The 21,674-nt window shown below is 44.3% G+C and overlaps 1 protein-coding gene across 4 annotated transcripts in view; it reads left to right on the top strand.

The window, feature by feature from the left end:
* SAMD4A (sterile alpha motif domain containing 4A) overlaps positions 1-21,674 on the top strand; it is a gene marked incomplete at its 5' end in the record, with an annotated part of 206,401 nt that overhangs the window by 104,997 nt on the left and 79,730 nt on the right. For 2 of the 4 annotated variants that reach the window (XM_082735073.1, XM_082735072.1), the window contains one exon: positions 15,913-16,431. In XM_082735073.1, coding sequence (XP_082591199.1) covers positions 15,913-16,431 — 519 coding nt within the window. Of the gene's footprint in view, positions 1-2,960; positions 3,274-15,912; positions 16,432-21,674 lie in introns of those variants that run through there. The other 2 variants (XM_082735075.1, XM_082735074.1) reach the window with 2 other exon arrangements.

The following is a 21,674-nucleotide window of genomic DNA, read 5'->3' as shown; positions in this document are numbered from 1 at the left end:
ATCCTGAGATCATGACCAGAACCAAAGGCAGAGGCTTAACCCACTGAGCCAGGTGCCCATACGGTTCCATTATCTTATATTCCCACTATATTCTCCTCACCATCCATTTACAAAACTTTGTCATCATCCCAAAAAGAAACTATTCACACATTGAACAGCATCTTCCCCCCTCCCCTCAACCCCTGATAACCACCATTCTACTTTCTGTCTCTTTGAATTTGCCTACTCTAGGTATTCATACAAAGGAATCCTATGATATTTGTCCTTTTGTGTCTGGCTTCCTTTATTCAGCATAATGTTTTTGATTTTTATCCATGTTGTAGCATGTGTTAGAATTTCATACCTTTTAAAGACTGAATAGTATCCCATGGTGTGTGTATACCGTACTTTGTTTATCTGTTCATCTGTCGATGGACGTTGGGGTTGCTTCTGGTTATTGTGAATAAGGCTGCTATGAACACGGGTGTGTAAGTGTCTCTAGATTTATTCTTTGTGGTTTCAGAAAAATGACCTTTGTTGAATGGAAAGAAGTTGCAGAGAGCCCGATGATAGCTTTAATAATCCTAGCTCCCCTTGATGGTGGCTAGGGAGGAGCTTGGCCCTGGTGACCGCTGGGGAGGAATCATGGGATGAGACCCCCACAGCTAGTAAAGAAGGAGCCAGAGAATCTCTGAGGGCCCTTCCATCTCCAGAATTCTGTGATTCTCAGGTAGATGGAGTGAGCATCCTAAGGGAACCATCTAGAAGGAAATGAAAGTGGTATTAGATCAACTTCCCTCCCTTCCCAGCTCCCTGCCTCCAGGAGAAATAGGAGAAATGGGATGGTAAATTATGTACCAGTCAGGAGAGTGACTTGTGGAACAGTCTCTGGCTGGGATTTGAGATCAGAGACAAATGATACTGTAAAGTTCAGAGGCTCTGCTCACTCTTGGGGAGAACTTTCCAGAGCTGCTTAGAAAACTTACTTGCACAGTAGCAGCCCAGGCTGAGGGGTGGGAGGTGAAGTCCAAGGTTCCCAGCACAGTGCCCTCATGTGTACCCAGAGAGGACGGCCGCCTCTGGGAGACCTGGCTGAGCCCTTCCTCCTTGGTTATGCTGGGTCCAGGACAGGGAGTTAGAGAAGATGGGGAATGCTGGGCCAGGGAATGTTCAGGAGAGAATGTCTACTGAGGTGGGGATATCCTGAGATCCAGCACAATTAGCTCCATTCTGTCACAGTTGGGGGTTTTCTTATCATTAGCGAGGGAGGCCTAGCCAGAGAATTCCAGTATTCCAGAGTGAGTTTAATTGTGGGTGATTTCATTCTGCCCTTTTTATGTTGAAGCCAGAGGCTTGCGTCATATAACAGTGAATTCAGGGAGATTTTTATTTGCATGTGAATCATAGCTTTTCCAGCTGAATGTCACTTACTTGGAATTTTTGTCTGATTTTGTTTTTGTTTTTGTCTCTTGGTGTTTTTCCATCAGGCTCTTTGGCTAACCAGAAAAAAAAAAAAATAGAGGAAGGGCTCAATCTGACTGAGCAGGGTTTGAGTTGGCAACTCAAAAAGGAGAGTATTATGAATGTGAAAAAAAAAAGAAAACGGATGCTTTATTTTGCTTTGAGGGAGGGACCGAGGCCAAGTCAAATTGAGAGCTCTAATTTGGGAATGGTGTTATTACAGGTCACTGGGAGTTGGTTATGCTCTAAATTGGGAGGCCAGTCACATGAGGAGGCAGCAAAGACGGATCACATGGGGGACGGTTGGGGCCCTTTTACAATGAACTTTTATTTTATTTACTACACAGTCGAAATGTACCTCTGTCCCGTTGAGAAACCAAGTCACCTCACTGGCTGGTGAACAGTCCGTGTTTGGGCCCATCAGTGGTTCTCTTAGTGAGCTGGTTCTTCCGGTGTGTATGTTTTCTGGGGCTTTATTTAGGTGCTGGAATGTGTTCAGTGATTAGTGGAACAAATCATGTGCTAAAGGCTCTATGTCTGCTCTTCACCTTTGCCTACGGGTCTTACTGGGAGGGGCTCGCATCCTTCTGTTCCAAAGGCCCTTCTCTTCTTAGATCTCAAGGTTAAGACACTCTGATAGCTTCATATATATTTCTATCTGTGCGGGTATATGTAACTGTATTGAGGTGATGATTTCTACTTATTAGATCATCTTTCATATTCTGTTACTATTCCTCTCAGCTTGCAAAAAAGAAACCAAAAAAGATGGGCCCTGACTACCATGGGCAGTTAGGAACAAAGTATTCTTCTACTCAAAACTGCAGATTTCTGATGTCTTTGGGGTCCCGGAGATGATCTGGAAAGGATGTGGGTGGTAAGCCGCTGAGTTTTCTTGGAGAATCGAAGTTGGCTTTTTTTTTTTTTTTTCTTTTTTTAATGTAGAAAACCTGAGTTAGCTAGCTGTGTTTGGAGTAAAAACAAAAATATGGCCCTAGAAGGGTATCTAGAATTGAACGTCCCGTGCAAACAAGTTGTGCTCATGGTCCTAAATGGGGCGCGTTACTAAGTCCATGACACACAGAGTCTGCTGGTGCTTCCAAAGCATGCGGACCAGCGATGCTTGTGATCAAGGTTAGGAATAGAAGGTGTGTGGAAACTTTCTATAAAAGGCAGCCGGGGCCCCTGGACTGGTGTGGATGAGTGATCAGGAAACTCTGGCACTGTTCACAGTCCTACCAGAGCATGGCAGCGTGACCTTGGATGAGCGTCTCTGTGCCTCAGTTTCCCCAAAGCATCATATTGGTTTTGAGAGGGGACAATGAGGGGTTCCAGAGATGTGTATGAAGTGTGAGATGTTACTGGTAAATGGAGGGAGCGTGGTGTCCCCTGGTGTCACGGGAACTGGAACCAGGGCCATGTATCCTCAAACACGGCTGGGCCGCCACTCTCTCCTCCAGCGTTGCCCGCAGTGGGGGATGCCTCTGACATCACAATACCCAGCTGGACACTCAATAATGAGGAGCCGTGCCTAGGGGCCACCAGAGGAGGGGAGAAAAGGAGGAGGACAAAGTGGAGAGGGAGGAGATGGAGCAATCCCTTATGTGATCATTCCATCAACTCACAGCTTTTCACCTAACATCCGGTTCAACTGTAATGTGTTCAGCTCCATATCACCTGTACAGCGTCTGTGCCCTCTCCCTCAAACTCAGCAAAATCTTACGGTCCTCTAATCAAGAGAGTTTTGCTCCTGTTGCTGCATGTCTCGTGGTTCACCGTCAGACCTGTGAGTTGATACTTCTTCACCAAAGGGCTCTCCGGAGCAACCGTCTAGAGGTAACGCTTCCCAGGCCCCCCTCCAGCCTTCTGGGAGCAGCAGAGAACTCTGTGCGGGGGAGGTGGGGGGGGGACAGTGGGGAAGTGGTTTGGGAGTGGGCGGTTCTGTGGGAAAGATGCTTTAAACCGGAAATTCTCACCTTCATTTTATCGAGAGCCGTAACCCCAGGCCTGGAGAGACTGTACTGTTCTGATAGGTTCCTGCAAACTCAGGGGAGGTGGGTTATGGCCTCCCTGTCTAGTGCTCACTCTTTTTCACTAGCACGGTTGCTTATGGATGGAAAACTGGAGAGATCACCCCTGTCCTAGAAATATGATGACATCTCGCTTATTTGTTGATGACTTTTTAAAAATTCAACAGCTTCCTCTTAAAAATAGGTCCCTGCCCTCCCCCCCTCTCTTTGTATTGATTCCTCTTAGCTCCTCTCCTTGTAGGCAATTATTTTTCCTACCTGGTTACACATTGGGCCTAAGCTGCTGATCATCCCAAAGCTGGAAATTGGAGGCCTTGATTTTCTCCTAGCTCCTTTGACCTGTGGTTCTCAAACCTAAGCCTGGATCCAGATCACCTGAAGGGGTTTTTAAACAGTTTCTGATTCAGTAGATCTAGGACGGGGTTCCAGAATTTGCATTTCTTACCAGCTGCCAGGTATGTGTGTATGGTGGGGGGGGGGGGTTGTTACACTTTAGAACCAGTGTCTTATGCCTTTTTAGCTCTCCTGTCCTCTCTTCCTCCCCTTCCCAAGTCTGTAGGAGAGGAGTCCATGGAGCATTTTCCTTAGATGATGGTAACTATCACTGACAATTACACACCATTTACGATGGGCCAGATAGTGGTCCCTTGCTTTACACAGATTAGAGAATTCAAACATCCTGATGATCCTATGATGTATCCCATTTTCCACATAAGGAAACCGAAGTGTACCGAGTGGTTATGTAAATTGCCCAAAGTCACACAGCTAACCAAGCGGAAGATCAGGATTCAAGATTCCATCCCATACAAGACGGCCATTACCTTTCTTTCCCTTTTCCTCAAACCACTTAGAGCATCTGATGTGCCTACAGTCCTTGGAAGTGAATACCTCAGAAAGGAGCCGCAAGGCAAACTGAGCCCATCTTAGGTACCTGTAACCTGTGTCTTAGGGTCTGAGTTTCCAGACAGTTGGGCTCCCATCTGTGTGTGTGTGTGTGTGTGTGTGTGTGTGTAGGTTGGTGGGAGGTGGCTGTTTGAGAGCCAACTGAGACACTCAGAGATCCTCTGGAGGGACGAAAGTGAAGATTCTGGGAGCATCCACCTCTGAAAGGAGGCCAGAACTCCCCTTCTGCTGAGTCCAGTATCCTCTCATGATTCTGCCCCGGTGCAGAGGTTTCCACTGTTAACACTGAGCACCCTAACCAGAGACAGACAAAGCTGAGAAGGGAACTGATCTGCTTTGTCATCGGCTGTGATAGAAGAAGACATGGATCTTTTATCCAGTCTGGTCCAGCAAGCCTGTGTGATCAGCACTGACCTAGACAAACATTAGAAGACACATCAGGGGAGGCACTGTCTCTGCCCTCCGGGAGCCAGCACTCTCACCGAGGAGAGTGTCACACAAGTGCGTATGTCATTGAGCTGGTCTGTGCAGTACAGAAAGGCAGTGAGGGCCAGAGGAGATCAAAGGGATTCGAGGGAGTTGGCAGATTCTTAAACCATGTCATGGATGATGATGGGGGTCAGGAGGCCAAAGGTTTAGATGTATACAGGCATTTCTGCAGCAGAGAATCTTTAGTAATAAAAAACGTTCTCTTTTAAGATTTGAACAGCCAACGTTGTCTCCATTGGTGTAGTGGTGATCAATTAAGCTTTTATGTGTTTTTCCAGTAAACAGTGTTGGATGCTGGTTGGAGGTCTGCTGGAGGCTCTGGTGTTATTTTAGAAAATGGATTCTATTCCTTACAGAGTTGCCAGTTGGCTCTATAATTGAAGACCTTCTTAAAGTATTTTATCTACCTCTCTGCTCTGATTCTCTCCAAATTCTTTGTATTGCAGACATTTCTATGGGGTATAAAACTTTTCCCATGGTTATCTCTGAGCCTGCACACCCCATCGAAGAGGACAGATCCTAATAGTCACCATCTACATTGGAGTAGATGATAAAGATAAAGGCCCAAGAGCTTAATAAATACACCTACCCTTAATGGTGGTGACGTAAAGGTAGATTAAAACAAAATAGGCTGCTGTGGTCACTCCCAGCTCTGGACCAATGTTGCCTAAGTCTTCCTGCTGTCTTTGGGTCTTCCTTTGGTTTAGAATTCCAGACGGCACGTTTGAGGCTCAAGAAGGTTAAGTGAGAGGACTTCATCATCTTTCTGTGAGCTCTGAGCTCTTGTCTCTTCCGGCAGTATTCCCACAAAGTCTACTCAAGCAAAGGGTCCTCAGCTGGTCCGCGCTCCTTCGTCTGGTCCAGCCAGTGGCTGATGGGCCTATTAACTTCACGGTGGGATGCCCAGAAGGAGAGAAACAGCCTTGGCCCCTCTCATTTCTGGTTGCAGAGTTTTATCCCTTGCCATTGTCCTTCCTGCTCGTCTTCCTTCTTATCCCGCTGCCTCAGAGGGCTTTAGAAATTAAAAAGGACCTCCCCTATTCAAAAAATCTGTGAAAGCTTGTTCTGATTTCATCGGCAGACCTACCAACCTGAACACAAGTTTGGTACACAGATAACAGGTGAACATAAGCTGCTTACCTTTGCATAAACTCTTGGATTTGGCTAATAGCTCAAGAGAACCCCAGAAAAGGAGGCATACCTCTCACTCCCTCTATGAGGCTATACCTAGTAAGGGCAAATGAGTGAGATTGGGAACGTTCTAGGGTTGCTCACCCAACTCCGTCCTTGTACAGAGTTGGACAAGGGCCCTTCTTTTCAAATACAGTGACAGTTAATTTGTGACCATGGATTCGAATATCTCCCCTCCACAAAATCGTCCATTCTCTCCTCCGTGGAATAACTTGCACATGTATTTCAGATTTCATACCTAAATGAGGGATATATAAGTCTTACTACCAACTTTGCTGGCACGTCTGTTTTGGGGGTGTATGTACGCTGTTCCTTGGTGACAGTGTTTACACACATCACAGGGTTCTTACATTCACACTTACACTTTGGATTCCCATCTCTGAAGATGGGAAATTTTGTCTAGAAGTTTTAAGCAACTTCCGCATTTTAGAACGCGTGGGACCCAGTGACTTAATGATCCAGACTCCTTTAAAGATGTAGAATGACTCCCTGTTGTCAGAGGTAAAACAGCTCTTCCCAGACTTTGTGAGGTTTGTAAACCTGTTGTGGGAAGTGGCTCTTGTTCAGCTTGGTCTGTTTGGTCCGGCACAAACTATTCTTTGGAGACTTGACCTGTTTATATTCCTCCCAAGGCACTCCTTATTGACTCCCAACTGGACATTGCCGAGGATTTTGGTCTTGGGAGTTCTTCACTAACAAATATGTTTGCAGTTAGGCTACCTGGACAGCAGGGTGCTGCTTGCAAGGTTCTCATTTCTAGTGCTTCTTCTCGAAGAAGGCCCAAATGTAAGTGTTGTAGTGCAAAGCATGGTTTTCTCCTCTGCAAGGTCAGTGTCAGGATTGCTAATTCATTATTTTGAAATACTATTGGAGAGTCATTTTGTGGTATGTGGGGTTTTGTTGGTGGTGGTCTGGGAGCACGAGAATGGTACTGAAGATTAGTGAGTGGGAAAGCTTCCTGCTTTTGGAACATTTATAGCCTCTCCTCTGAGGGGTTTCTGATATTAAAAAATAGCCGAATGTGGTTTATAAGGATTTGTCTTGTATGTGTTGGGAGTAAGGTAACATTTTCTTCATCTCTAATTTATATGACTCTTAGGAGACCTTTTCCTGTGAGGTTTTATTAGAACATAATTACTCATGGCCAAAAAATTTGGATATACAATAGTCCTAACACAATCCTATTGGCAATGGTTTTCTTTCTTTCTTCAACAGATGTTTCCAAAAGAGTCATATTAAATACATCTAATTCTGCTGTCTCAGCCTAACGATACTTTATCATGAAGATTACTTTAATTGGTGTCAGTCATAATCAAGAAAAGCACCCATTATGCTTTTGTTTTCTAGCACGTAGGGAAACTTTCCATCCTAACAGAATCCGGAGAGGGGAATGAACTAAAGATTTTGAAAAATAAGTTCATCATTTTATTTTCCTCTTTTACATGTTCCTATTTTTATTTGATATTAAAGCTAGAAATAATCAGAATTCTGCAGAATCAAATGAGAAACGGGTGACCAAACAGGTTTGGGGTGACATTTTGTACCCACTACAGTCTGCAGGTCACCCACTCTGTCAGTCTTCATTTACAAGAAATTTCTAGGAAATGCTAAAGATTTTGAGTAAGAAATCCCAAAGTCTAATAAACCACTATCAAACAAAATGCCTGGGGACAACTTTATATAGCCATTATAAAATGTGATTAATAAGGAGATGAGAACGGATGGGAAAATGGAGTTATCACCACTACCCTCATAGAGCCTTTGTCTAGTGGAGGAAGACAGAAAATAGGTATCATCCATTCCAGGTCACATGATGAATGGTAGGGAGGAGAATAAAGCAGGGCATGGGGGATAAGGAAGTGTAGGGTGAGGCAGTGATGTGGGAAATTTAAAATACTGTGGATATAAAAGTTCTCCTCAAGAAGGCAACATTTAAGCAAAGACAGAACTGGGGGGGCTAGATGTGGATCTGGAGATAACAGCAGCCAAGAGCAAAGGTTGGTGGGTAGGCACGTATCTGACATGTTGAAGAAACAGCAAGAAAGCCAGAATGGACTGAAAAGAATGAGAGACCAGTAGTCCGGTCTAGGGCTGTATCACAGAGGGCCTAATCGCTGTTGTATGGCTTTTACTTAGAGTAAGGAGAGAAGCCATTGGAAAGTTCGATCAGAGAAGTGACATGACCTATATTCTAGTATAAAAAGGATTGTTCTGATGGTTATGTTGTTTATGGGTCAGGGGGTGGATGGTAAGAGGTAGTCAGAATCTGGGTACATTTTGAAAATTTGGTGCACAGGATTGCTAACAGGTGAAATAACGGGATGTAAGAAAGAGCAGTCAAGGATACTCGAAGCCTTCAGCCTGAGCTGCTGGACAGATGGAAGAGCCATTGCTGAGATAGAGAAGAGGACCAAAGGAGCAGATCTTGTGAGAGTGATGGGGGAGCTCATTTTGGGAAAGACTAACTTAGGAGATCATCTGAGTGGAGACATAGAAGATGCAATTGAATGTGTGGGTCGGGAGCACAGAGTGAGACCTGGGCTGGAGATACAAATGTGGGAGTTGTTTATACAGATGTGAGGTCAGAATGGAGGCAAGTGGTCAGAGGAGCTGGCTGGCTTTGTGCACCCTCTGGGAATGAGCAGTCTCAGTCCTACAAAAGTTAGCCATAGCCAGGAAGAGGTCAGAAACCTGGATGTGAATCCCAGCTTGAGCTCTTGGCTGAGATCTCAGAACTAGTTTACTATTGGACTGGGTCCTTCAGCTATGCCAGTGCCCAGGACGAAACGTGACTAAGATGGAAAGGCCCCATTGAAGAGATGACCAGATCACTCTGCAGTGGTAAGTGGATCATTGTAGGTATTTTGGAGTCAGGGGTACCTTTTGAAGATGGTCAGGTGTCTTTGAGTGTCCAACAGCTAATGACCTTCATGGTCTCAGAGAAAACTCTAGTTTTGGGCTGTGAAGTCTGCTACACAAATCCCTTTCTTTTCTAGTGAATTCTAGAGACAGTAGCATTTTTGAGTGATTTTTTTTTTCTTTTTACCAAATAATGTGAAGCCCTAATTAGTTAACGAGCAAGCTATATTAGTTAACTATTGCTGTGTAACGGATTACCCCAAAACCCAATATCTTCACACAGTATTTCCCTTGCAGTTTTCCAAGGGTCCGAAATTTGAGACAACCTCGCTGGGCAGTATTGGCTTAAGGTCTCTCGCAAGATACTGATTAGAGCTGGAGAATCCATTTCCAAGGTAGCTCACTCACATCGCTGTCAAGCTGATGCTGGCTATTAGCCAGAAGGCCCGATTTCCCACCACTCAGGCCTCTCCCAGGGCTGCCTGAAAGTCTTCATAGCTGATGTGGCTACCTTCCCGCAGAGTGAGTGAGCCAAGAGAGGAAGGTGGGAACTACAGTACCTTTTATGACCTAATCTTATAACACCTTACCACACTCATTGGCCACATAGACCTGTTTGGATTCAGTGTGGGAGGAGAGTACACAAGGGTGTGACTACCAAGAGGAGTCAATGGGAGCCAGCTGAGAAGCTGGCAGTCACCCTTCTTGAAAACAGAGAAGGTTTCTGTCTACTCAGCCCTTTGTATCTGCTCGAAGCACCACTTGTAACAAGAGGAACTCAGTAACTACAGTCTGCCCAGGTCCCCCATAACATCTAGTCTAATCCTTATGTTTTTCGGGGCTTCACCAAATCACGGGACTGTTTCTCCAGTCATTTCTAGCTCAAGAAGTTATCTTGGGAGACAGTAAGCAAGTGTCAGTGCCAATACAAGAATCCCATCGTTTGCCATGTTGGTATTTGCCATTTTTAGGTGCCCTGTCAGCTCACACCCCTACCAAATGCATAGTGTGTGCTCTCTGTCCTTGAGTTGTGCAGAGTTGCACTTCATTTAGGTTTTATTATACAATGTGTCTAGGATTGAGTTTGTCATATAGAGAGAATTTGACCATTTAAGATCCCCTTGTATTCCTGCCTTTTAGTGCATTTATTTGAACAGTACTTCTTATATGTGTGCACTTACTTTCCAGCCATCTCTCACATAAGCTAATTACCTAAATATACTTGTGAGAAACCCTTTTATAGTAAATGTTATTAAACAGAAAACAAGGATATAATAAAATAGCAATTTAAGGGTAATTTACTAACAACTGGAGCACTTAAGTATTGACATACCATTGGGTAGTAATATTACCAGACTTGGTATTTAAACACAATCTTTGTCACTCTAAGAATCATTAAGACGGTTTCCTAATCCTCATGGTCTTTTATTATAGTTCCGTTAGGAATTTTTTTACTACTCTTATGTCACTTATAAATCATCAACTTTTACTCACTTAAAACATCTAGCAAATAATATCTTTGCTCCTTATCTAGAGAAAATATTCAGAGAGAGTAATGGAGGTGAGTTTGCACCATTGAACCTTGCCATTCTTGGACCTCTATAATCCAGAGTGTCTACTGAAGAGAGTGATATTGGGGTATATGGTAACAGAAACTGCATCACAAAAATGATTGACTAATTTAAACTTTCAAGATTCCTAAATCTTCCCCAGTGAGGAGAATCCATTGAATACACATCTCAGTAAAAGCTCCTTGCTCTCTGGAAGATGGCACAGATGCCACCAAAGAAGACCAATGGACAGGTGGGCAGGACCCAGAATTCATGTCCCAAGTTCCCACCTAAAGGGCCTGGCTCCCATTTTGAGGTAGAGATGCTTACTCTCATCAGTGTCCTGGGGATGTTCACCCTGAGAGACTGACTCAGTACTAATGAGGAAGCAGGGAAGTAAACCCCACAATGCTGGCTTATTAATTTGCTATGAGGAGCCATCACCAAAGGGACCAGATGTACTCAAAGTCTATATACTGTGAACAGGAAGGCAGCCTCCACAGAAAACCAAATCACAATCAGAAACCATTAAATCGCCCTGAAAAATCATCATCACAGAATCTAGAAATACCTTAAATCTGTGTGATCAGTTCATTCTTTCCCTAAAGACACTGGAAGATTAGTCACTGTCCGAAAGTTGTTGACGAATGGATAATCAGGATGAAGGAGGCTGAGGTGAATGTTCAAGGGCACCAGTTGGCTTCATGAGTAGATCTCAGAATCTGAAGGAGTGAACTGCTCAAAGCCAAGTGGCTAACACTTCCATTTTTCTAGAGGAAAACTCTTGAAGAGATATATTGGTTTTTTTGGGTCACATAACAAATAGCCCAGAACTTAACGGCTAAAATAACAGTTAACATGTTACCACATGCAGTTTCTGTGGATCAGGAATATGAGTGTTTCTGGCTCAGGGTCTCCCAAATGTTGTCTGGAGTGTGGTCATCTGAAGGCTCAATGGGCTGGGAGTTCTGCTTCCAAGATGGTTCCCTCACAGGGCTAGCAAGTCACTGTTGCCTGTTGGCAGGAAGACTCAGTCCCTCACTATCAAGACCCTTCTCCTGGGGCACCTGGGTGGCTCAGCAGGTTAAGCCTCGGCCTTCGGCTCAGGTCACAATCCCAGAGTCCTGGGGCCCCGCATGGGGCTCCCTGCTCGGTGGGGAGCCTGCTTCCTCCTCCCTCTCTGCCTAGTTGTGATCTCTCTCTGTTAAATAAATAAATAAAATATTAAAAAAAAAAAAAAGACCCTTCTCTCTAACTGGGTGGTTTGAGTATTGTCACAGCATGGTGGCTGGCTTCTCCAGAGTGAGCAACCCAAGAGAGAGCAAGGTAAAAGCTTCAGCGCCTTTTTTTTTTTTTAATTAATTTATTTATTTGAGAGAGAGAGAGCAAGTGTGAGCAGCAGGAGGAGCAGAGGGAGAGGGGCAAGCAGACCCCACGCTCAGCACAGAGCCCAACCCGGAGCTCAACCCCACGACCCTGAGATCATGACCTGAGCTGAAATCAGAAGTCGGACGCTTAAGCGACTGAGCCACCCACATGCCCCTTCAGTGCCTTTTGAAACCTAATCCTTGACCTCATACACCATCACTTCTGCCACGTTCAGTTTGTTAGAAGTGACTCCCTAAGTCTAGCTCTGCCCTGAATGGGAAAGGAATTAATGAGGCTCCATCTTTTAGAGGAATATCAAGGAAGTGGTGGACATATTTTAAAACCACAGTAAGTGTCACCCTGTAACTACTCTTCTTCCTGCATGTCCATAGATGGCAAGTCTTCTGCTGATCCATGCACTCTATTCAGATATTTGTAAATATCATACACATCTTCACTTTTTACATATGGTTAATGTATTATGTATCTTATGTATTATAGAATCACATTTTACCTATTTCTAAACATTACTGTATCTAATTTATGGCCAAACTCTTCTAGCATGTAACCATTATGTATCTTTATGCTAATTTGCATACCCCCATTCTGCCACCTCCCCTGCCAGGGAGACTGGAGGCAAATGGCTTGACCTCTCTGTGCCTCTCTGTCCTCATGAGTAGAATAAGGCTGTAACAGGACCTACCTCATCAGTTCCTTGGGAGGATTAAATGAGTAATGACATGCACAAAGCTTACAAGAGTGCACATAAACCCCATTCAACACCATTAGCTGTGAGCGTTGTAGCTGTAGCTGCTTCAGGAAACGTTCGATCCAGTAGTACACCTCAGAAGACTGCCCTCAGGGGGCAGCCTCACGTCCAGGTTCCTGGTGGTAGTAAACAAAAGTCATGGTTGTCTTCCTGGCTACACTCCAGTTCCACACCACCCAAGCCCTGTCCCAAGGATAGAAAAAGACCCATTTCAGGCGTGGAAGGGACCAGGGCCAGGGCCCTTGTTTTCCCTTGTTTTCCTCTCCCCTTTGCTGCTAATCCCTGGCAGAGAGTACTTACATGGAGATAACGTGGTTAGTTTGCACTCCAAGTCCTATTTATGTTTTGTTTTTGTTCCTCTTTTTTTTTTTTTTTTTTCTCCAGGCTGACCTTTTGCAGAAGGGTAGAATCCCCAAACAGGAAAGTAACCTTGCAGAAAGCCAGGGTGTTCCTCAACCCCGTGAATTTGTATTGAAACTGGTTCCTGAATTTTCTTTCTACACGTACATTTTCCAGATGTACGCCAGCCACATCTGCTCATTGGGCTGGCATCAGACACAGCTGTATCTTCCTCTCGGGGCCTTTTGCTTCTTGCCAGTGACTCTTTAGTTCTGTGGACTTAATGAATAGATTTCATCTTTGTCCGAAGCATATTCATAATTAAAAACATGCTGGGTGTTTCCTGAAAATGTGTCGATGGAAGCTGGAACGGGTGCTTCCTCTGTCTCCCAAAGCTGCTTTAAAAGGGAGGCCATACTCATGGAATGCACCAGGATTGTCTTTTGTCAGGTGGCAGTTAGCTAAATATAGAGTTAGGGAGCCGGGAGGGACCTGCTGAGGTCATGGGTGCCCTCCTGCCATCCTCTTTCCCCATCTGAATATTTCCAGCCCTGTGGCTGGGCAGCCACACATGGCTTCTGAGCCCTTCAGCTGTGGCTAGTCCCAGTTAGAGATGTGAGGTCAGTGGTAATATACACCCTGGATGGCGACGACTTGATGGAAAGAAAAGAATGTATAATAGTTCATCGATGATTTATATTAATCGCAAATTGAGATAATGTTTTGCTATATTGGATTAAAGAAAATATATCATTAAAATTAATTTCATCTCCCTCTTTTCACTTTTCCTTTAATGCTAGAAAATTTCAAATACTGTGTGTGGCTCACATTACATTCTACCCAACAGCGCTTCCCTAGACCGTCTATCTCTATTCTTCAGGCCCCCAGGACAGATATGATAAAGCCTTCCTTGGCTGCTCCTCTGGGTCTTTTGTCACTCTGACACTTCATTTCTTCTACACATCCAGTCTTAATCTCTGCTGCTTCCATTTGAAGACTTGGACTTCAAATTGCTGAGTCTTCGTCTTCTTATGAAATCCCCACATAGAGCATCTCTTCCTGTTGTTCAGTTATAAGGCTTGTTTTCTTTCACCCTTTGACTTTCTTTCTTTCTTTCTTTCTTTCTTTTAACCCTTTGACTTCCTACCTCTTCCAACTCTGATATTTTTTAATGACCTTCCCCAGGTGGTCTTTAGACTCTATAATTATTTTTAAACCTCGGTATCTGAAACCAACCCACAAGCGTCTAATGTGGGACCTGATCAATGTAGAGATGAGTAGAAGGCATTACTTCCGCCGTTGAGTACTTGACCTGTCATTTTGATACATTACCATGCAAGGAGGGACAGATGCTGCTGGTAACAGTCTTAAATGATGGCTCAATTGAGGCTCCTACAGGCAAAGTAACATACCGAGGTCCCACGGCAAATTAAGTAGCAGACCTGGGATCCGTGTCCAGGGTTGCCTGATTCCAGAGCCCACATTTTTGCATTATATATCATGCCTTCCTTGCCTGACAATTTTCTTGGGATATACCCTTGGTCTTAACGGGCTTACAGTACTTGGCTGATGCTTCTGGTCAACAATGACTCTTGAGTGTGTCCTGATATGTTTGTGCCTCACTAGAATCGTGAAGCCCTTCTGCTAAATTCCAGAGACTCTGCAGACACTGCATGAAAGCCAGGAGGACGGCCCTGCCCTACCCTATATAGGGTAATCAGTAGGCCAGAGACAGTGTCTTCAGGTGTCAGGAGTGACTTTTCAGGATAACTACCAGTTTCCAGAACAAGCTACTTCTCAAAGGCTAGTCAAAGTCAAAGCACATCATTTATCCACGTTTACCTAAAGGCAACAAGTTGTGTTTTGGGTAGAAGGGGACAGGAAGGGATCCTTGAGAGTGTGTCACAAATGGATCTTCTCATGAAGGAGCCTTGAAGACATGACGCTAAATGAAGTCACCAGTCACAAAAGGCCAAACACTGTAGGTTGCCACTGATATGAGGTAACGAGAGTGGTCAAATAGATAGAGACAGAAAATGCAACAGTGGTTGCCAGGAGCTGGGGGAGGGGAGAGATAGGGAATTGTTATTCAAGGGTTACAGAGTTTCAGTTTGAAAAGATGAAGAAGATTCAGAAATGGATGGCGGGGATGGCTGCACAACATTGTGAATGTCCTTATTGCCACACAACTGTACACTTAAAAACAGTGAATATGGTAAATATTACGTTATACATACTTTACCATAATAAAGATAACTAAACAGGTTGTCTATATGTAAAGAAAAATAGCTTTGCTCCTCACGTGTGATCAGAAGTGCCACCTGAGCTAAGTCTAGCTTTGAGATCTAGCTTTGAGGTCACAGTGGTTTTCTGAGGCAGCTTCTCATGAGAAAGGTGTAGTCTTACTTCACTGAGATGAGGGGAGTCCTTTCTTTTCCTGACAGGTTTCTCTATCTAGGAAGTTTTGCCACCTTCACACAAATGCCTTGGCTAGGGTGTAAACCACTTTTCCACAGATGTCTTCAGAAGAGAAAGCAGACTGACCCCCCGCAAGGATCCAATGAACCTCTGACAAGACAACACTTCTTTTCTCTGTGGAGATTTTCTTTTCTCTGTGGAGATTTTCTTAATCCTTATCCCCGTCTATCTGAAGGCGTAGCTAGGCTTTTCTAAGAACACCGCTCTGTAAATTCTATTTGATTGTACCAAAGTAGCTGTTGGCTCTTTGGAGACGTGAGTGGGAATTAGATTGGGCACCCCAACATCTAAGAACATTTGTTCTGTGTTTCTTTTATGTCACTGCTTCCTGACAACCTGGAGTTAGTTATCCAATCCAATGCATGGGCTGTTTAAAAAAAAAAACTTAGCCAGGATACATAGAAGGAGACTCTAACCCATAGGAATTCTCTTTACAGTGTGGTGTTTCATGCTGTGGTGGGTGGATTTGCTTATTTGCCCTGTATATTTTCCCTTCCAGGAATCATTAACCAATGGCAACAGGAATCCAAGGATAAAGTGATTTCCCTCCTGTTAACTCATCTGCCTTTGCTGAAGCCAGGAAACCTTGATGCAAAAGTAGAGTATATGAAACTGCTGCCCAAAATCCTGGCACACTCTATTGAACACAACCAGCACATAGAGGAGAGCAGGCAACTGCTGTCCTATGCTTTGATACATCCGGCCACTTCGCTGGAAGACCGCAGCGCGTTAGCCATGTGGCTGAATCACTTGGAGGACCGCACATCGACCAGCTTTGGTGGCCAGAACCGAAGCCGCTCGGACTCTGTGGATTATGGGCAGACACACTACTATCACCAAAGACAGAACTCCGATGACAAGCTCAATGGGTGGCAGAACTCTCGGGATTCTGGGATTTGCATCAATGCCTCCAACTGGCAGGACAAAAGCCTGGGGTGTGAGAACGGCCACGTGCCCCTCTACTCCTCCTCATCTGTCCCCACCACAATCAATACAATTGGAACCAGCACAAGTACAAGTAAGTTCCCTGGAAGCCCTCTAGAGCAGTCTGGTGTGGTGACTTGCTGTGTGTGGCACGTCTTGCTGAGAATGTCTGCTCCGAGCCCCCTGTAACCCTGGGAGAGAGGGGCTTACTGGAATTGGCTGTGGGAAAGGGATCTTTGGATCCCGTCTTTGTTGCTCCTTTCATTCTGGAAAGATAAAAATGCAGGGGGTGGGAGGGGGTGGGTAAAAGTGATCGATGGTCCAAATATGGGTTACAAACACACTGAAAAATAAATAAGAGAGAGAATAAATGGTAAAAGAAGGAAACTTCCTGTTTCCACAAGTAGAAATGCCTTTTACCCACATGCCTTTCACCCTGGGGTTTTTGGATTTGCCAAGACACTGAGTTACGTGTGATTCTCTAAACCTGATTCTAACCCCTGGTTAACCAGACACCCTCATGGGATTTGTGCATTTTTTTCCCTTCTTTTTTTTTTCTTTTTCTTTCTTTCTTCCTTTTTTTTTTTTTTTTTTTTTTTTAAATATATTTCACCCTGGAATGTTCCCTCCCTTGCATTTTCTGGTTTTTGTCCCCCTTGTTGGGGGCACTTTTTCCCCTGACTGGGGAAACAGGTCTGCTAACTGAGAATGCTGCTCTGTGCTGTGGCCTGGTGTGACTGCTGTGGCCTTTTCTCGCTCAGTCTAACTTAGGAGAGGTGGGTCGGGGACAGCTCTGTGGAAGGGGAGAGCAGAGGACAGCTTTCTGCTCCTTTGACCACTAAAGCCAAGTCCCCTGTGCACAGCCGGGACTAGGGCCAGGAGTCCTCTCTGCGGTTCCCCACTTAGGTTAAGCAAAGTGACAGACAGTGGTAACCTGGGACAGGGGCACCCGTCATTAAACGGAAATCCTTGATGCTAGTTGCTTGTGTCTGTGAATACAGTGTCAGCACTGAGATAACTTTCTCGGGGGAAAGCTTTTGTCACATCTTCCGTGCCTGTCAACATGCAGGACCCCCAATTAAAAGATCTAAGAGTAGTAAGAATTAACAGTGACGGCTTCTTGGCCTCAACCTCCACTCGGATCTCTCAGCTAATGGGCCCTTTGAAAGGGCTTTCTCAAATACATAGGAGCATCGAATTAGAACTACATTAATTGAAATAACCAAGGAAATACTTAAGATACTGTGTTCATAAAGCTACAACATGAGATTTTTAATTCTCCTTTTTTTTTTTTTTTATTTTTACACCGAGATTTCAATAACTCATACATTTGGGGAATTAAGGGACTACTGCTCGTTACTTGATAATGTGAGAGTCTGGGGGCAGTCTCTTTCGCAGACTAGTAATCCAGGGAACGTTTTCACTAGCCGCTGTGTGACAGAGAACCGTTGGCTGGGACTATTAAGGCAGACACATGAAGGCTGAATGACAGAGCTTTTTGGCCCAAGTTTCCTGAGTCAGGGACAGAATCTAGTAATTATTACAGAACTCTGATAGCTGGGAGAGAGGCGAGTTCCAGGCTGCCTGCCCTCTCAAAACTGAATTTTATGTCATTAATCTTAGGTCATCCTATTTCTGTCTCTCCTGATTTGCACACTCAGGGCTATAAGTCTTGACAAGATTAGTACTTTCGGGGTGGTTAGCAGATTGTAGTCCGTGGGTACTTTCATTTTTCACCATCACCGCCCAGCCCCACAGAGGGGAGGAAATGCAGAGATGACTGTCATGGCCTCCCAGATCTTTGGGTCCCTGTGTAGTACTTGAGTAGAAAGAGACTTCAAGGTTTGACAAGATAACTAGATCACATATCTCAGGAAGAAGGAAGGGGCTGGAACCCTGTTTCAGAACCTTGGCAAAGAAAGCTGAGATCTGTCTTCCAGAAACTTTCATGCAAACCCTTGGGCTGTGTCAACACTTGTATCTCAGTATCTCTTTAACAAAACAGTGCTACTGCTTTAGTCTTCTGTATTGTCTATGGTGGTTTAATGGTGTTTGTCAAAGCTACAAATTTTGGGGTCATTCATTCATTTGTGCCTCTATCACATATATCCTGGGCACCTGGGAGGTGGTTTGATGAAATGGAAAGAACAAGGACTTTGATGTCAAAGCCTCACCAAGTGCAAATCTCAGATCTACAACTGGGCCAAGTTACTTAACCTCTCTGAGCAGGGTCTTCACTTGCAAAATGAGAACATTCATGATATCCATCGTGGAGGGGGGTGGTGAAGGCACTTGAGATTCTGTATGTGGATGACCAGCCCTGGCCAGAGCTGGCAATGGCGTCTGCTAAGCGAATGAATGAGAGAGAGTAGGAAGGACACGGAGGAGCAAAGCGCTAACACTGACCCACAGAATCTGTAACTGCATTTGCATCTCTGATCGTCACCTGATGAAAGCACCTTTCCCTGAGCCTGGGCCTTGCAGAGTAGACTAGGGGTCCTCGCTGATGCCATGACCTTTGGCCATTTCTCTACAATAGAAAATGGGTTGGGCTGAAGGCTGCTGGACCCCTCCTGCTGCACCAACGAGCTACATGTCTTCCTTCTTTCAAAATGGGAAAGATAGTCACACACTACAACAGGATTATAAATCACAGTAAGAGAACAGAGATCAATTGGTGCTTCACATTTTCAAATTACCAACCACATTTATGACAGTTAACGAAAAGAAACTAACTAGAAGACAACTTCCTTACATAGTTTTTGGTTTTTAATCTTGGCTTTTCGCATGAACGCTTTCTCCTTTGGTCCTTACGCTCCAGCAAAGTGCCTTAGCATCCATGACCACCTCCCTATGTGGATCCTGCATCCTCCATTCATTGCAAACACTACGCCTGTCCTGGGTGCCCAGCACTGTGTTTGTTTGAGGCCATGGGAAATATAAGGAAGCTTGAAGAAAGTGATTCCCTTTCAGAGAACCAATAATATAAGTGGAGAGAGAAGATGTATCTCTCAGTCTCACAATTAAAAGTGAAATCTCTCCCTCTAGCCAGACTAATCTGCAAAAGCTTTACATAATAACCCATGCATTACATAAAAGTGCAGTTAAAAAATAACCCCAGTAACTGCCATCGGGCAATATAGGGTTGTGTCAGCGGAGCAGGGGGTCTGTACTGCAAGGGCTGTGAAAGCATAAAATGGAAAGATCCTTGTGGACCAGAGGGTCGGGAAAGTCTTTGCAGGTAACAGGTAATCCAAGTAAGCTAGGATGGAGATGGCAGGGGTCGGGACACGCATTGTGAACAAAGGCGTGGAGGTTGTAGTACACGGTCAGGGTTGGAAGACAGTGAAGAAGAAGGAGGGGTTCACGAAAGGAAAAGAGTAGTGAGAGAAGGCAATAAAAGTAGACTGGGGTGGGGAATTGGAGAGCCAGGTAATCCAAGTAAGCTGGTAGAGCTCTAAGGAGTCCAAGCATCCCACCAGGGACATGGCAGTGATATGAGCAATGCTGTAGGAGGACTGGTCTGCTGGGGGCAAACCAGATAAGTGAAAAGTGCTGAGTTACCAAATATCAGTTGTGTGGTAGTAAAAGTATCATGAGGTTAGGAACAGGCATGGAGCAGAAGGAATGGGTCCTAGAATTGTTCCTAGGTGTAATTATGAGAATTAGGATTCAATACTGACTGGGATATACATTATTGATTCATTTATTTGTTCATTCATTCACTTAGAATATGTTTATTGAGCACCTGCTATATGCCTGACCTGTTTTAGGTGATCAAGGATGCAGGTCAGGCAAGGACAAGACAAAGATACTTTCCCTTGTGGAGTTTGCAGTCTAGCGTATATAAATTACAATATATAAGGAAATTATATAGTGCGTTAGAGATTGGTGAGTGACACGGAAATTAAAAAAAAAAAAGAGTAGGGTCAGGAGATTCAGGCATAAGTGGTGAAGTGGTTTTAGTATTAAGTAGGATGGTAAGAATAGATCTCGTCGAGAAGGTAACAAAGACTTGAAGGAGGTAAGGGGGTTAGCCAAGTGGAATAGTCTAGCCAGAGAAAAGGCTTAAGCAAAGATCCTAAGATCTTTTCCCAGCTTGTTGGGGAAAAGAAAGAAAGCCAGTGACTGAAAGGGAATGACTGAGTGAGGTAGAGAGTGGCAGGGATTGCAGAAGTATCAGGGAAGGACAGATCCTACAGGGCACTGCAGGCCATAGCAAGGACTTTGACTTTGGGTCTCAGGAAGCCAAGAAGCCATTGGAGGGTTTCTGGCAGACGAGTGATGTGTTCTGGCTTACATTTTAAAGGGATCACTTTGCCTGCTGTGTTAAGACTAGGCTGTACCAGGGCAAGGATGGAAACACAAAGACCAGTTTAGAGGCTATTGCAGTAATCCAGGCAAGACACTGCTGAGTCTGACCAGGATGGCTGAGGTAGAAGAGAGAAGAATGGTCAGAGTCTGACTGTATTTTCAAAGTACAGCCAATGGGATTTCCTGATGAAAGAGATGAAGTGTATGAGCGAAAGAATTCAAGAATGACTCCAGAGGTTTTGCTTATGTAACTAGAAGGATGGAGAAAGTTTCTATTAAATTTGAAAACAAGATTGGGAGTTGTGTCACAGGTGATGCATCTAGGAGCCCATGAGATGATCAGACATGTCTCGTAGGCATTTAGATGTATGAGTATGCAGTTTGGAAGGGGGACTGATCAGAGATAGACATCTGGGATTTACCAGTGCAGAAGGAGTATTTAAAGCTCTGAAATCGAATGAAATTACCAAAGCAAAGATGTAGGTAGAGAAGAGGACCAAGGACTGAGCCTGGGTACTTCAACATGAAGACTGAGGAAGAGGAGGATAAAGTAAAAAGAAACACAGAGAAACCAATGAAGTCAGGAAAAACTCAAGTGTGTGGGCATCTTGCAAAATGAATGAAGAATGTGTTTCAAGGGGGGAAAGTGATCAGAAAAAATTCTGCTGATATATCCAAGAAAAGGAGGACCAAGAATTAACCACTGGATTTATCAAAAAGGAATATTAGAGATAAATTGGGAGTACTTCACACATGGTAGGCATTTAAGGGATAAAGAAAGTTGAGGTAGTGATGCCAAAGAGAGAAAAAGCAAGATAGGGAGAGAAACCAGCTACAAGTTCAATTTTGGAGTGTGTTGAATTAGAGAAGGTGCTAGAACATTGAGATGGAGAAAAATAATGTTTAGAGGATATTTAAAATGTGCATGATGGTGCCATGGGAAGTTTTGTAAGGAAGGGATTAGCATGAGGCTAAGAGTAGGGGGCAAAAACTAAACCCTGTATGAGAGAATTAACCTGTTTT

Source organism: Mustela nivalis (assembly GCF_964662115.1).
Source record: "Mustela nivalis genome assembly, chromosome: 6".
In the NCBI taxonomy this organism is placed as follows: Eukaryota; Metazoa; Chordata; class Mammalia; order Carnivora; family Mustelidae; genus Mustela; species Mustela nivalis.
This window is presented reverse-complemented; position numbering and strand designations above follow the sequence as displayed.